We start from the raw sequence: 15,332 nt of genomic DNA, 5'->3' as shown, positions 1-15,332 counted from the left end.
ATGGCCTGGAGGAGATGGGTGGGGATGGGATCCAGTGGGCAGGTGGTAGGGTGGTTGGAGCCAATGACCTTTGAGACATCAGCTTCAGACAGAGTTGAAAAGGCAGGGAGCACACACGTGTCAGGGATGTGGGCGGGTTTGACAGATGGTGGCGTAGAGAACTGGCTGCTGATGGCAGTAGTTTTCTTTACGAAGAACGATGCAAAATCAGCAGCTGTTAACTCCGATGAAGGTGCAGGAGCAGGCGGACAGAGGAGAGCAGAGAAGGTTTTGAAGAGCGTTCGAGAGTCCGGAGAGTTGCAGATCCTCGAGTGGTAGTAATCTGTTTTTGCAGAGGTGACATCTACAGAGAAAGAAGAGAGAAGAGATTGGTAGAGAGAGAGGTCAGCAGGGTCTTTTGACTTGCGCCATTTTCTCTCAGCTGACCGGAGGCTGGCGCGATGCTCACGCAGGACATCCGATAACCAGGGAGCCGACGGGGATGGATGGGCTGGTCCAGATGCAAGGGGGCATAGGTTGTCCAAGCAGGATGAAAGCGTGGAACACAGGGTGTCTGTGGCATTGTCTGTATCTAAAAGAGAGAGCTCATCAGAGGGGGGGAGTGCGGAGAAGACAGCAGAGGAAAAACACGAGGGAGGGAGAGACCGCAGGTTGCGCCGGAAGGTGACCATCGGTAAGACATCTGCGATATCCGGAGCAGTGAGGTCGAGGTCAAGGGTGACGAAGAAGTGATCAGACGTGTGCAGCGGGGTGACCTGAGAGTGATGAGTGGAGCAGTACCTTGTGAAGATCAGATCTAGATGGTTTCCAGACTTGTGGGTTGCTGATGTGGAAACCTGCTCGAGGAGAAATGATGCGGTCAGGTTGACGAAGTCAGCCGCCTGTGGCTTTCCAATGTGGATGTTGAAGTCACCTAGTACCACCAGGGGAGTACCATCCTCAGGGAAGGATGAAAGAAGCACATCCAGCTCCTCCAAGAAATGTCCAAGCTGACCTGGGGGACGATATATAACTACAAAATGACTTTTAACAGGGTGGGTGATAGTAACAGCATGAAACTTGAAGGAGGTGTTGTCACACATGGGTGTTAGCTGATTGAATTTCCAGTCTTTGGGGATGAGTAGACCGGTGCCTCCACCCCTTCCTGTGATGCGAGGGCTGTGGGAGAAAGTGTGGTTATGGGAGAGGGCAGCGGGAGTGGCAGAACCCTCTGGTTTGATCCACGTTTCTGTAAGTGCTACAATGGAAAGACCAGAATGTTTAACAAAAGCTGTAATGAAATCAGCTTTGTTCACAGCAGATTGGCAGTTCCACAATCCTATTGGGAAAGTAGAAGGGGCAGTTGCTAGCAGTGATACATTGTGAAGGTTATTAGCATTGCGTCGCCTTCGGCATCCGGCAGATGATTTACGTGTTGTGATAACAGAAAGGATTTTAAAACACATATTTAAGAGAAGCAGAAAGAAAATAGGGAGAAACATTAAAGATAACAATAAAGGAATAAGTGTTAGTGCAAACAAGTAAGACAAAAAGTGCAGGTGTTGATACAAAACAGAAAAATAATAATACAAAAGAAGTGCAATACTCAAGTGCCCTGTCGGTGTCCCGGGCTCGGTGGAGTCGCGCGCAGGTAGAGTCGATGTCTTTACTCTCTTCGGTCTTCACGCGATGAGGGCTGCACGCGACCGCTGCCGAGCCCGGGACACCGACAGGGCACTTGAGTATTGCACTTCTTTTGTATTATTATTTTTCTGTTTTGTATCAACACCTGCACTTTTTGCAAACAAATTAAACTAGCCCAAGAACGAACGAAGGAACGAAACTACCCGCGGTTTCACCACATGACAGAGGGGAAGTAAATACAAAGCGATTTCTCAGTTTAACACAGCACTAAAACTCAACAAGACACAATTTAAATACACTTACACAGTTCTGTACGCTTCTGCTGCTAAGTTGCTTCTCCTACAGATTGAACACTAATCTCCGTTTAAATAACAGTGCTGGCGTTTGGCCCCACCCTCAGATGACACGCGCACACAAAGCAAACAAATTAAACTAACCCAAGAACGAACGAAGGAACGAAACTACCCGCGGTTTCACCATGTGACAGAGCGGAAGTAAATACAAAGCGATTTCTCAGTTTAACACAGCACTAAAACTCAACAAGACACAATTTAAATACACTTACACAGTTCTGTACGCTTCTGCTGCTAAATTGCTTCTCCTACAGATTGAACACTAATCTCCGTTTAAATAACAGTGCTGGCGTTTGGCCCCGCCCTCAGATGACACGCGCACACAAAGCAAACAAATTAAACTAGCCCAAGAACGAACGAAGGAACGAAACTACCCGCGGTTTCACCACGTGACAGAGCGGAAGTAAATACAAAGCGATTTCTCAGTTTAACACAGCACTAAAACTCAACAAGACACAATTTAAATACACTTACACAGTTCTGTACGCTTCTGCTGCTAAATTGCTTCTCCTAAATTGCTTCTCCATTATAATATGAACAGTTTAGAGAATATTAGCATTTTGCATATTGCAACGCCGGATTTGGAGATCCGTTGAAAAGATGGAGCAGCGGTCCCAGAGCTAAAAGATGCCAGACATGAACCGCATGCGGTAAGTGAAACGGATGTCTGTGTTTTCTTGCCAATGTTTGTGCACTTACTGTAGTTCAACCCCCTCCCCCACAAGTGTTGCATGTTTTCAGAGATAATTGTACAGCTGTATCTGTCTTTTATAAATGTAATCAAACTAACTCCACTGAACATAATACATTTTCTTTTGAAGAAAACAATACAACATTTTGGATCAGTAAACAGGTTAGGTTAAATAATTTAAATGAATATGTGAGTTCTTCTAAATTAAATTTGTCATCACAATAATGCTCTGAAATCCATTATTGTTATTTCAGTGTTGATGCATGCACACTAGTGATGCGCGGATGGCGGTTAAATCCGCGGGCGCTGCGGATGATCCGCGGGTCGGGTGGGTCGGGTAATAAAAAATATATTCTGATTAATTGCGGGTGGGTCGCGGGTTGATGAGATCATTCGTTGAAAATACAATTATTTATAACAACATTTCTTCAAAATACGAATGTGTTTTAATAGCAGTTTCAACCAGGCAACCGGCAATTTTGCACTCATGTTAAAGAAATACGCGGGTGTCGACAGTGGAGGGGGGTCCTTTTCTTAATGCAGAAATGGAGGCGAAACAGATCCCGGAGAAACTTTCAGTTAGGTGAGTCCTCAGAGGAAAATGTGTTATTCTGGGACAAACAAGATCGCTTATTCCCACGACTGCGGCGCCTTGCTGGAGAATATTGTGCATTCCTGCAACAAGCTGTGCAAGCGAACGCTCATTTAGTGCGGGTTTTAGAGGCGAGGCGGAATCGTCTGAATCCATGCAGGCGCAGTAGATGCTATTCTGTGTTTGCACAATGCAAAAGAAAAGGCCAAGTAGCTAATGCTGAATTGGCACCGTTTTGTTATCGGACTTTGTTCTGTTTTCTGGAAAGAAAAAAAGTTCTTTATTGTTACTTTGAATATCTGTTTTAGGAATGTTCCAGTATATTTCAATTTATTTGAGCTGTGTTTGTGTGGCCGAAGCCAAGCTTTTTGTTATACAAATAAATGTTCATTTAAAAGCATTTTACGATTAGCGTATCATTTTAATATCGGATATTGACAGACTAGTTCTAACGTCACTGAATCTGATAACATCATGCTTAAAGAATATAATTAGATGTATTAAAGTGACGATCGGTTGCGGGTCGGGTGCGGATATCTATATCATAGAAAATTATACGTGCGGGCGGATGGCGGGTGGATAATTGATTTGAAGCAGCGGATGCGGGTGACATTTTAGCTCATCCGCGCATCTCTAATGCACACACACACACACACATATGGCTATAAACACACAGTAGGAGAGAAAGAGTGCGAGATTGCTAGTGTGTTGCATAAACAACAAACGGGCTCTTTCTGTACATTACCAGCAGTTTGCGTTTTTAAATTTGGTTATTGTTAACAGATGTAACGTTATACAAATTACGGGAGCCTTAAAAGTATAAATGTGAACGGGATATCAGCTAAATTGATTTATTAGACTCGTCCAAGCTCTGAAGTAACGTGAGGGAGGAAACTCGTGTTCGGCTAGTTGATTAGCCATGTTATGTGTGTAACCGCTAACCGGTCCCACTCTGCGCGGGCTTCGAACCGACGTCGGTCCGAATGGGAGACTGGCGCTCTAACGAGGAGGCTAAAGACCTCAGTCTCTAGCGTCTGTCGGTCGGGGAGTGAGGTTTACACACTGCACAGCTGTTCACTAGCTGTCCTCCGTTACATTTGCTTGGGGTAGAAAGCAGAATGGTATTTATTTTCACAGTGCTAAACACGCAAACTCTCTTAGATGGTTGCAAATGTTTATTTAAAGACAGCATTGCCTTGAATTTAGCGAAGAGTGATGGGTGGTGCTTTCCCTAGATGGGCTATCATATTTGACGTATTGCCTCCCGAGCAGCCGCTCTTTTTAAACATTTTTAAACAAGTTGGATGTCCTTCCTCCTCCAAGCCTCTGCCTCTTGTAGCAGGGGAGCTAGCTCCTTTTGCTTGTAGGGCGTGGCCAAGCACATGGTGGGGGGTTATAAGCAGGCACTTGAGAGGATGCCAAAATATGAGGTCCAGTCCCTTTGTTTGGATCTCAAGTGTGTGGAAGCCTTTTTGGTATGCTCTCGAGGACATTTGCACATGGTTAGGGCCCGAAGCAGGTAGGCTAAGTGAATGTTGCTTTGTGTTTTTATGATCACAAAGCCTTTAAAAGCACGAATCTTGTTTACTACAGATGTGAACATTGTGGGGATATTTTGTTATTCGTTGCGGACACCGTTGGAGAGAGCGGGTATGTGTATGGATTGAGATTTTAAGTGTTGGCGACATGTGGCTTTATTCAATTAAGGTAATGTGTTTTTAAGATAGATAAGTGTGGCATAGACCGTCGGTAATGCTGTGTGGTTTCATCAAGGAGATTGGTCCAGTGTTGATGACAGTGTTGCAGGTAATTTAAACTATTTTACATAGGGTTGAAAGGATTTTAAAGGTTAATATGATTAAAGGAAATATTTGTATTGTTATTGAATTATAAAGTGTATTTCTGTGTTTCTTTGTAGTAGGTGGAGTTGTTCGCTGTTCCTCCTGTTTTTTGTTTCGGTTAGGTTTTTCCCTTCGCTGGTCTGTCCCTGTACGTGCGTGCAGCATGTTCCCAATCTAGCTGTGGGCTATGATTGTGGTGTAGGGGACTGACTAGCAAGGTGATTTCATTTTTGTCTATTGTATTTGTGTGTTAACGTCCCTTCCCAGTCTCTCATTCTTTTGGGCCATTGAAACACCCCCCATATTACATTGACGTCCACCAACCGTGGACTACTCTCTTGTGCGTGGTTTGGTGTGATATTGTTTTTGGCAGGTATTATTTTGTTTGTGTTTAGTTGAAGTGTATTATGAGTTTGGGATTTTGCATATGAGTTATTTTGGGTCTTGAGTGGTCCTGTGTTTAGGCCGCAATTGTATCTGGGTTTGGCCGAAGGTAAATTAGATCTATTGAGAGGGGGGAGGAAACCATTTGTTACATGTTTAGTCTTCTACGGGAGAATTTACCTGTTTGTCACAGTTAACTCTGATGCTGTGAATAAACTCTTATATTTTTGGAAAACCTTGTCCCCTTGTGCCTACTTTTAAAGCTCAAGGGTTTTCTACCCATGCCAGGAAGAAGCTCGGGGTAACACTCTGAAAAAATTCCCACACGGCAGACTTCGTCTTTTTTGACGGGGGAAAAAGTTCCAAAGATTCACCTCCTTCGGCCATCCTCCATACACGTGACTCACTCCCTCTGACTGCGTGTACCAACCGGAGAAGGAGGGGTCACAGTTTCGCCCACCACTAGAGATCATTTCTAAATCACATGTGGTCCCCAGATAATACTAATCCCGTGCAAATAGGTTTTTGGCTACATTTATCATAATGAACATAACAAAGAGAGAAAGAACAACCGATGAAACGGTGTATCCGTCTGTAACACAACAAATGCGATATGTTTTTTGTGTTATCTATTGAAATATTAAAATGCCTTACCTGTTGTGTTCAGAAGAACTAAATCCATGTCTGCCAATATTAATTGTTGTTTTCGAACGAGTCTTTTTCTTTGTAAACTCTCATCAGTTCTAATTTCTTGGTTTTCACAACTGATGAATCCCCAGATGTAAACGCTGCTTGGCATTTCAAAGTAAAAAGTACTAAACGGCGCCATAAATAATACTAAAAGTAAAAAGAAAAAGTGTCTGCGTACAATGCTACTACCTGTCACCTGCAGCATCCATACGCGGGCTAGCAGCCGGATCCTCCTCGTTCTGTTCACGAATGTGACGAAATGACGCATAGACGTAAGACACCAAATAAGGATTTCCGGGAAAAGATGACTCGATAGAGAAAATTACAAACCATTATTACAAGCTTTCTGAGGTGAATCCAGCAAGGGTAGTAAGACAGTTTTAAACACTGTTCTTTCGTGTACTTGCTCAATAATTGGTTTTCGTTCATTTTTACTCAAAATCATTTACGGACTGCCACTTTAAACTGTTTAAATGTATCCTCTATCCTGTATGTATGTATATAGCCTTGGCCTGTTTAAAAAAATGACATCATGTATAACAAATAAAATATGATATAAACGTGCATTCAGAATTATAAATGTCTCGACTTCCTCTCGTGTTCTCAAATGCGACTCATGAGTGACTCAACACAACATTGTTTCTAAAATATGAATAACTAAAATAATATGATACAACCGAATACATTTATAAATTAATGACGGCCTTTGCCACGTGTTATCTGAATAAAAAGCACAATAACGGTCACAGTTATCGACATAAGTAAATTGTACATGAAATGTCAGAACGTAGCCTATTATTATCACAGAAAAGTTTCACCACTTAACCTGATTATATTTAGATTATTTCAAGCGCTATAGAAGTATAGTAATACAATAAAGTGATGTATTTAAGACGTTTATTATGAAGAATGCGCTTAATTTCGTGAGTGTTTGACGGAACTCGGTTTGGTTGTCGTTTCTGTACGGTCTCGTTTGAGTGACGCACTGCTGCTGTAGACGCTCGCGCACATGAATCAATCCTATCAGATTTGTTAATAAAAAATTTATAATGTTGATTTAATATGGAAAGCGATATTCTCGATGTTTTGGATCAAATCGGGTGAGTTTCTTGTTTATTTGCTTGATGTGAAACTCAGCAGCACAATATAAGACTTTCCTGTATCTCAGTATTAAGAGCATTGTGTTATCAACTCAAGGTTGTGTGTCTGATCTCAGGGGATTGCAGATATCTGTGTATAAATGTAATGCAGTGTAAGTGTCTTTGGATAAAAGCATCTGCCAAATGCGTAAATGTAAGAGTAAAGCAGTAATGTACGAGGACGTTATAATGGTGTATACACACTGCTCAAAAAAATAAAGGGAACACATCCTAGATCTCAATTAATAAAATAGTCTTATTAAGTACTTTGTTCTTTACATAGTTGAATGGGCGGACAACAAAATCACAAAAATAATCAATGAAAATCAAATGTATTAACCCACGGAGGTCTGGATTTGGAGTCACTCAAAATTGAAGTGGAAAAAATACACTACAGGCCGGTCCAACTTTGATGTAATGTCCCTAAAACAAGTCAAATGAGGCTCAGTAGTGTGTGTGACCTCCACGTGCCTGTATGACCTCCCTACAACGCCTGGCCATGCTCCTGATGAGGATCTCCTCCTAGACCTGGACTAAAGCAACTCCTGGACAGTCGGCGGTGCAACGTGGCGTTGGTGAATGGAGCGAGACATGATGTCCCAGGTGTGCTCATTCGGATTCAGGTCTGGGGAAGGGGCGGGCCAGTCCATAGCATCAATGTCTTCGTCTTGCAGGAACTGCTGACACACTCCAGCCACATGAGGTCTAACATTGTCTTGCATTAGGAGGACCGCATCAGCATATGGTCTCACAAGGGCTCTGAGGAACTCATCTCTGTACCTAATGACAGTCAGACTACCTCTGGCGAGGACATGTTGCAGGCAGCAGAACGTTCTCCACGGCATCTCCAGACTCGATCACGTCTGTCACGTGCTCAGTGTGAACCTGCTTTCATCTGTGAAGAGCACAGGGCGCCAGTGGGGAATTTGCCAATCTTGATGTTCTCTGGCAAATGCCAAATGTCCAGCCCGGTGTTGGGCTGTAAGCAAAACCCCCACATTCAGACCTCGGGCCATCATACCACCCTCATGGAGTCTGTTTCTGACCGTTTGAGCAGACACATGCACATTTGTGGCCTGCGGGAGGTAATTTTGCAGGGCTCTGGCAGTGCTCCTCCTGTTCCTCCTTGCACAAAGGCAGAGGTAGCGGTCCTGCTGCTGGGCTGTTGCCCTTCTACGGCCTCCTCCACGTCTCCCGGTAGCGCCTCCATGCTCTGGACACTACGCTGACAGACACATTAAACCTTTTTGCCACAGCTCGCATTGATGTGCCGTCCTGTAAGAGCTGCACTACCTGAGCCACTTGTGTGGGTTGTAGACTCCGTCTCATGCTACCACTAGCGTGAAAGCACCGCCAGCATTCAAACGTGACCAAACCTTCAGCCAGAAAGCATAGGAACTGAGAAGTGATCTGTGGTCACCACCTGCAGAACTACTCCTTTATTGGGGGTGTCTTGCTAAGTGCCTATAATTTCCACCTGTTGTCTATTCCATTTGCACAACAGCATTTAAAATTGATTGTCAATCAGTGTTGCTTCCTAAGTTTGATTTCACAGAAGTGTGATGGACTTGGAGTTACATTGTGTTGTTTAAGTGTTCCCTTTATTTTGTTGAGCAGTGTATATACACACACCCAGAAATGTACAGAAGTCTTAGGCACGATCATGTTTTTACCCTAAAAATGGTTTTAACCCAGTTCTTTATATATTTTGCTGTAGTGTGTCAGTAGAAAATATATTTTATATTTTGTCATTACTAGTTTTAATCCAGTAAGTTGTCTATATGCACTTGCTGTTTTCATACACACACAATAACACTGACTGAAAACCTTTTCACATGCAATGGAAGATCACAAAGAGATATATGACTTTCATTTGATTTATTAAATGATTGCACCATCAAAGTCTGTCTCTAACTGCTCTTTAAAAATACAATTAAATTCAACAAGATATAAACTCACAGGGCTTTAGAGTGCGATCGATGGTGCATGTTAAAACAATCTGAGGTGCGACCAGCCATTCGACAGAGAGAAAAAGTCTCCGCCACTCAAGTCTCCCTGTCACACATAAGTCCCTTAACGTGGTCTAAACCACATGCGATTTCAAATGTAAATGTACATACAGGAATATCTGGAGCACGGCCAATTAGAGGGGGGGTCCGCCCTACACTATCTCTGATTGGCCGTGCTCCAGATATTCCTGTATGTACATTTACATTTGAAATCGCATGTGGTGCAATCAGACAGAGATAGAGGTGAGTAGAAAAGATGAAAAGAACGATTGAAAACTTTTTCGATAAGAATCCGTGCAATAATCTTAAACATTGCTCTGACACGGAGCCATCAACCTCCCAGGTTATGTCAAGCATTGGTCCGGAGACGGCAAGAGAGTGGCTTGACAAGTTTCCCTGGCTAATATACAGTAAAGCTGATGAAATAATGCACTGCATTTACTGTAAAGAGTGTGGGAAGACCATGGCCGGCAAAAGTGCATTTGTGACTGGTTCTAATACATTTCGAATTGAAACACTGAAAAAGCACAAAGCATCTTTAAAACACATTACATGGCGCGATAAATGCAAGTCCGAAATAATTCTTTTGAAGAAAATCAGCTTGAAAGTAAACCTGACGTACAGCAATGATGTCGCGTGCGCCCAATTTATAGGAGTCAATCGCAGATACGTTGAAAAACAATACGTCTGTGCATGTTGCGAACAGTCCGTACATGGCATTCCTAATCGACAGAGACACAGATATCGCCACAAAGGAATGCGTCATTGTGTACTGTCGTTTCTTACGGAGAGGAAGACCGGAGAATATACTGATTGGACACATCGAGGTCGAGCATGCCCAAGGTAAGCCATATCATGTCATGTAAATAATATGCCTACCGTCTGGTTACTACATTAACCATATGTGATATTCTTATTATTGAAATGAAAAAAGTCATTGCATTATAAACTCTTGATCTGGGAAGTAAATGGTTTCATCATTTCTATTTGTTTAATTAGGAAGCTATGCTGCCTCAAAGAAAGCATTTGCTGCTCTTGGGGACCAGTGCAGTAACTGGCTAGAGAAAATTATTGCTCTGGGTGCTGATGGTGCTGCTGTTAATTTGGGCAGCAAAGGGGGTGTCATAGCCCTTGTGCAGAAAGAGGCAGGTGACCACATTGTGCCTTTCCACTATATGCGTCACAGGTAAGACTAGAAGATAAGCTAGAACTGACACTATGGGTTATTTTCTTACATTTAGAATTAATTTTAAAATCAATCTTCGTTCTTAAGATTGTATTAGTTTTGCTATTAAACACACATTTCTTAAATACATCTCTTGAATGTATTTTTTCCCAGAACATCCTGCACCTTGTACACATTATGCTGGTCCTTTCGGTCTCAGCTGCAGTTTGTGAGAGAGGATTCTCTGCACAGAAGAGGATCAAATCAGACACTAGAGCATCCCTTCTTTCAGACACCGTGGAAGATCTGATAAGAACCAGTATAGAGGGGCCAAGTCTGGGAGACTTTGATGCTAGAGAGAGTGTGGCCAGCTGGTTAAGCCAAGGCCAATGATCAAGAAGGCCAAACTACAGGAGTTGGGCATCAGAGAGGCATATGACGGCAATGCAGGATAGTCCATAAGACACTGAGCCATGAGATGTTCAGTTTAAAGCCCTTAAAACACTTAATTTAGAATGTGTTTTATTGAATTTATCTGGAGATGTTGTACATTTATTTTTCAGTTCAGTGAAGCATACTTTTTCAGTAAGTTACCTTTCTTGTTGAATTGTACTTCAAATAAAAAACTTTATTTTGACCAGATTGTTAGTTAATCATTAACAAGTCAATATCGCCTATATGGACAGCGATTTCCAAAAAAGTGAACTTGTAAAACTGCTGTGTTAAATGGGATCCGGTCGAAAATTTGGGTGCACCTAAATGTTGTGCTAGTGCACCTAAGAAAAAAAGTTAGTCTAGAACCCTGTACTCTCATGTTCATGATCTGTCAAAATGGGCTATTTACAAAATCTTTTTCTAAACCATCAGTCGTTTGAGGATCTTCATGAAAGAAAGAGTTCAGGACAGTAAATATACATGTGTGATATGTAAGCTTTTTGTTACTATCAGGTATGACGGGCCGCTGTCAGATGAAGAGTCTCTGTTGACTGCGTGTGGGCGGGGCTTCATCTCATCTGAATATGTCAGTCTACTGACACACCTGTTAACCAGACTGACCCGCGTCACGGACACACCTGCAGGAGAGTCACTGATCTCAGGTACACCACCAGGCACAAACACTTACGTACATGCACTGATTCATCACAACACCACACACATGTCAAGAGAGGCCTCATGTTTGTTTGCAGATGATCCTGACCGATGGAGGCTGGACCTGGGCAGACTGCTGACAGAGTTCTGCTGCCCTTATAAAGATGTCACCTCCAGGTTAGCAAACGGAGACGTGAAAGACACAAAAGACCATTTGAAGATCCTCTGTAAGTCTCGTTCGGTGGTTATTTATATAGGATGATGGAGTGGACAGTGATGGGAGGTACAGCAGATGACGTTCAGTGTTGTGTTTATCTTTTATCACTCAGTGTTTTTGGCATCCGAGCTTCAAGCCGCTGAGATGGTGGCCAGTAAACCAGCGCCTGACGCAGATGCGCAGTGGAACCCGTCTCTCCAGGATCTGCGAGCAATATGTAAAACTCTGAATCTACCCGATCCCATCAGACAAGAGACCAGAGATGTGCTTACTGCCGTAGAGAAACAGGTGCTCAGACACATCACAGATCTTTACTCATTCAAAAGATGAATAATAACACGATACTGCAGCTGATTGACAAACATTGAAGCATTATTCATGATAACTAAAATGTCTGTTATCTCATTAGTTCCAGTTGTGGTTTCTTTTCATGTTTTTAAAACTCAACTGCACGATCATGACAATGTTTCATTAAATCGACTAGACGTTTCTTAAAGCAGCACTTTAGAACTTTTGCTCACGGGCGCCCTCGCCCTGATGAGTGCATCTGTCTATTATGTTGTAAATAATGTGGCTGTATAAGCTTCCCCCGTGGGCAGCGCAACACACGTCAAGTAAGCAGAAATGTCACTTGGAATCCATGTGGCACTCTTCGGCAGGCAGGGGATGGACGGAGCTGTGTGTACACTGAACTTACAGACGGTGCTTGTAGCCGCTCTGAGACTGCTCATGTAGCAGCGCCAATAGAATTACTCCGGTTAAGACTCCATTTTAAAGAAGAAAATCTACGAAGTGTTGCTTTAATAAGTGAATTTAGTACCAACATAGTGTATATTTATGTTTACCTTACACAATAGAAATGATAGTTGTGTATTTTGTCTCAGGTGTGTGTTTTACTCGAACAACTTCCAGAAACACACATCAGACATCCAGCATTCAAGGGTTCACTCGATGATGACGAATGGGTGAGATCTCAGTCTTTACCTTTAAAACCTCAAAGCAAAAATCACTTTTTCATCATTTTCTCACCCTCATGTCATCAGCTGAGGTTTATATAATAATAATAAAATGACGTCTCTGTAGGTTTGTATGATGTACTGATTGTCGTACGAGACAGTGTCCTGATGTAATATGTTATTAGAGCATTAATGTGTTTGTTGTTAAAACGTGTGCATCTACTGTTTCAGATTCCAGGAGTTAGATGGATTACTTTTATGATGTTTGAGCATTTTGAGTCCCATTCTACGGAAGCCGTAAAGTGCCAAACAAAACAACAAATCTAAAAGCCAAAAAACGAATCCTGAATCACAATTACAAATCTGAAAACACATTAACAAACCATAAAGCACAACAACAATTCCGGAAACAAAATAACAAGTCAGAAAACACAACGACAAATCGGTCAAACCGGAAAAGGTAAGTCTTTTGTGTGACCGGGGTAGTTACTCCTGATTGGACGGAACCCCTGTCAATCAAGATAAACAGGAAGTACAGTTCTGTAGCTAGCGATACAGAATAATAAGAAGAAAGAAGTAGCTGGCGGCAGTGTACACAAATATATAATGTACTGTCTTTATTGTGGGTTCAAATTTGGTGTTTTGCATCTGCTCCGAAAGCCTTCCTGACATCGCTTCATAGTTTTTTTGTCTGAATAAACCTTCATTCTTCAGGTGTCTTTCAAGAGAGCGCAAGCTGATCTTAATATCATGATATGTTAAAAGCATATCTAGAATCACGCCTTATGAATGTCCTTCTTGAAAGTAGTGCTTAACAAACTCCATTTCTTTCTATGAAAACATACACCTGACTGTTTATCTTGATTGACAGGGGTTCTGTCCAATCAGGAGTAACTACCCCGGTCACACAAAAGACTTACCTTTTCCGGTTTGACCGATTTGTCGTTGTGTTTTCTGACTTATTTTGTTTCCAGAATTGTTGTTGTGCTTTATGTTTTGTTAATGTGTTTTCGGATTTGTGATTCAGGATTCGTTTTGTGGCTTTTAGAGAATTTGTTGTTTGTTTTGCGATTTGTTGTTTTGTTTGGCACTTTACGGCTTCCGTACATTCACTTGCATTATAGAGAACCTACAGAATGATGTGTTTTATAAAATGTTATCATATACATCTTGATAACATGAGGGCGGGTAAATGAATTTGGCCAACAATTCACACAGGATCAAAACCTGACAGACGGTGATTGTGAGTTATTTAAGGTGTGTTTCTGTCATCAGAATAAACTGGAGGAGATAAACAGAGTTCTGTCAGCGCAGTATGAGTGTAGACGGCGTCTGCTCATCAAACGTCTGGATGTCACCGTACAATCCTTCAGCTGGTCTGATCGAGCCAAGGCATGTCAACATCCTCACCAACACACACTTCTTCAGAGTCAAAGCCTGAGGACGACCACTGATGCCATACAGTCACGCTCACAGAAACTGAGTTCTTTAATAATACTTTACATTTCACTTCAAATGTGAAACCAATCGTATCATTCCTCGTGAAGCTTAAGGCAGATGAATCACATTTACAGTTTGTGCCCACGTTGATTTGTGTTTCATGTGTCTTTACGCAGATATTGCAAAGCAGTGTTGAGCTCATATCATGCAGTATCATAAACACTGATCATTATTAGATTTTTTCACCAGCAGACACGTCTATCCAACACAAAATGCAAATGAGGCAACATTCAACGTTTCGCTGTTTTTCTGTTCTGATTCGTTCAAATGATTTTGTGTTGTTCAGGTGAAAACGGACAGAATGGCCAGGGCGTATCAGTCAAAGAGATATTCATTATCATTCAAGTCTTCAGTAAGTCTGGCTCATGTGCTCGCTGCCCGAGACGACATCTGCAACGTGGTGAAAACCAGCAGTGGCTCCAGCCGAGAGAAAACCGCCTGCACTGTTAACAAAGTAGGTGTCGCTATTGTGCCTTGAGTACATGAACCGTTATTACATGAAGTCTGTTGTAAGTGCTGATAACTAAATCCACAGATTCTGATGGGAGCCGTTCCTGATCGCGGCGGACGACCGTCTGAGATTGAAGCCCCTCCGCCTGAGATGCCCGTCTGGCAAAAGAGAACTGATGGAGGGGGCCGAGGGGCAGCTGGACGTTATGGAGGAGGCGGGTATGGAAGAGGGGGTTATGGCGGGAGTCCGGGGGGATCTAGAGGTGGATGGAGACAGGGTAACTGGAGGACAGGACGATGATGTCATCACTGACGGTTTCTCTTTGATATCACAGTGTTGCAATAAATGTTTATTCGAGCGCTTTCTGTATCCGCACACAAACTGTCATTACATCGGGTAGACGTGAGGGGTATTTGGAACCATGTCTGTGTGTTCTCTGGGCACCCAATGATCAACCATTCGAGCTGCAGGAACACCATTAATTTCTGAAGAATAAAGTCTGTTTTAAACATTTGCCATCTTGTCAAATACCCTTCATTGCTTTCAGGATAAAACGCAACAAATGTAAACCATTTATAGCCTGCACTTGATCAGTGATAAAGAAATCTAATGTCCTGGGGTGTGTTGTGAAT

At 42.5% G+C, this 15,332-nt stretch overlaps 1 protein-coding gene across 1 annotated transcript; it reads left to right on the top strand.

Moving 5' to 3' along the window:
• Positions 1-6,928: 6,928 nt before the first annotated feature.
• fam98b (family with sequence similarity 98 member B) lies at positions 6,929-15,213 on the top strand. The gene is made up of 8 exons (XM_079458831.1): positions 6,929-7,274; positions 11,436-11,584; positions 11,675-11,803; positions 11,906-12,081; positions 12,678-12,758; positions 14,025-14,141; positions 14,536-14,703; positions 14,785-15,213. Exons 1-8 carry the CDS (start codon positions 7,237-7,239, stop codon positions 14,998-15,000), a joined length of 1,074 nt encoding a protein of 357 aa, XP_079314957.1. The 5' UTR covers positions 6,929-7,236; the 3' UTR covers positions 15,001-15,213.
• Positions 15,214-15,332: the final 119 nt, after the last annotated feature.

Source organism: Barbatula barbatula (genome assembly GCF_947034865.1).
Source record: "Barbatula barbatula genome assembly, chromosome: 6".
Classification (NCBI taxonomy): domain Eukaryota; kingdom Metazoa; phylum Chordata; class Actinopteri; order Cypriniformes; family Nemacheilidae; genus Barbatula; species Barbatula barbatula.
The sequence above is the reverse complement of the archived record's forward strand: the minus strand, read 5'-3'. Positions and strand labels throughout refer to the sequence as shown.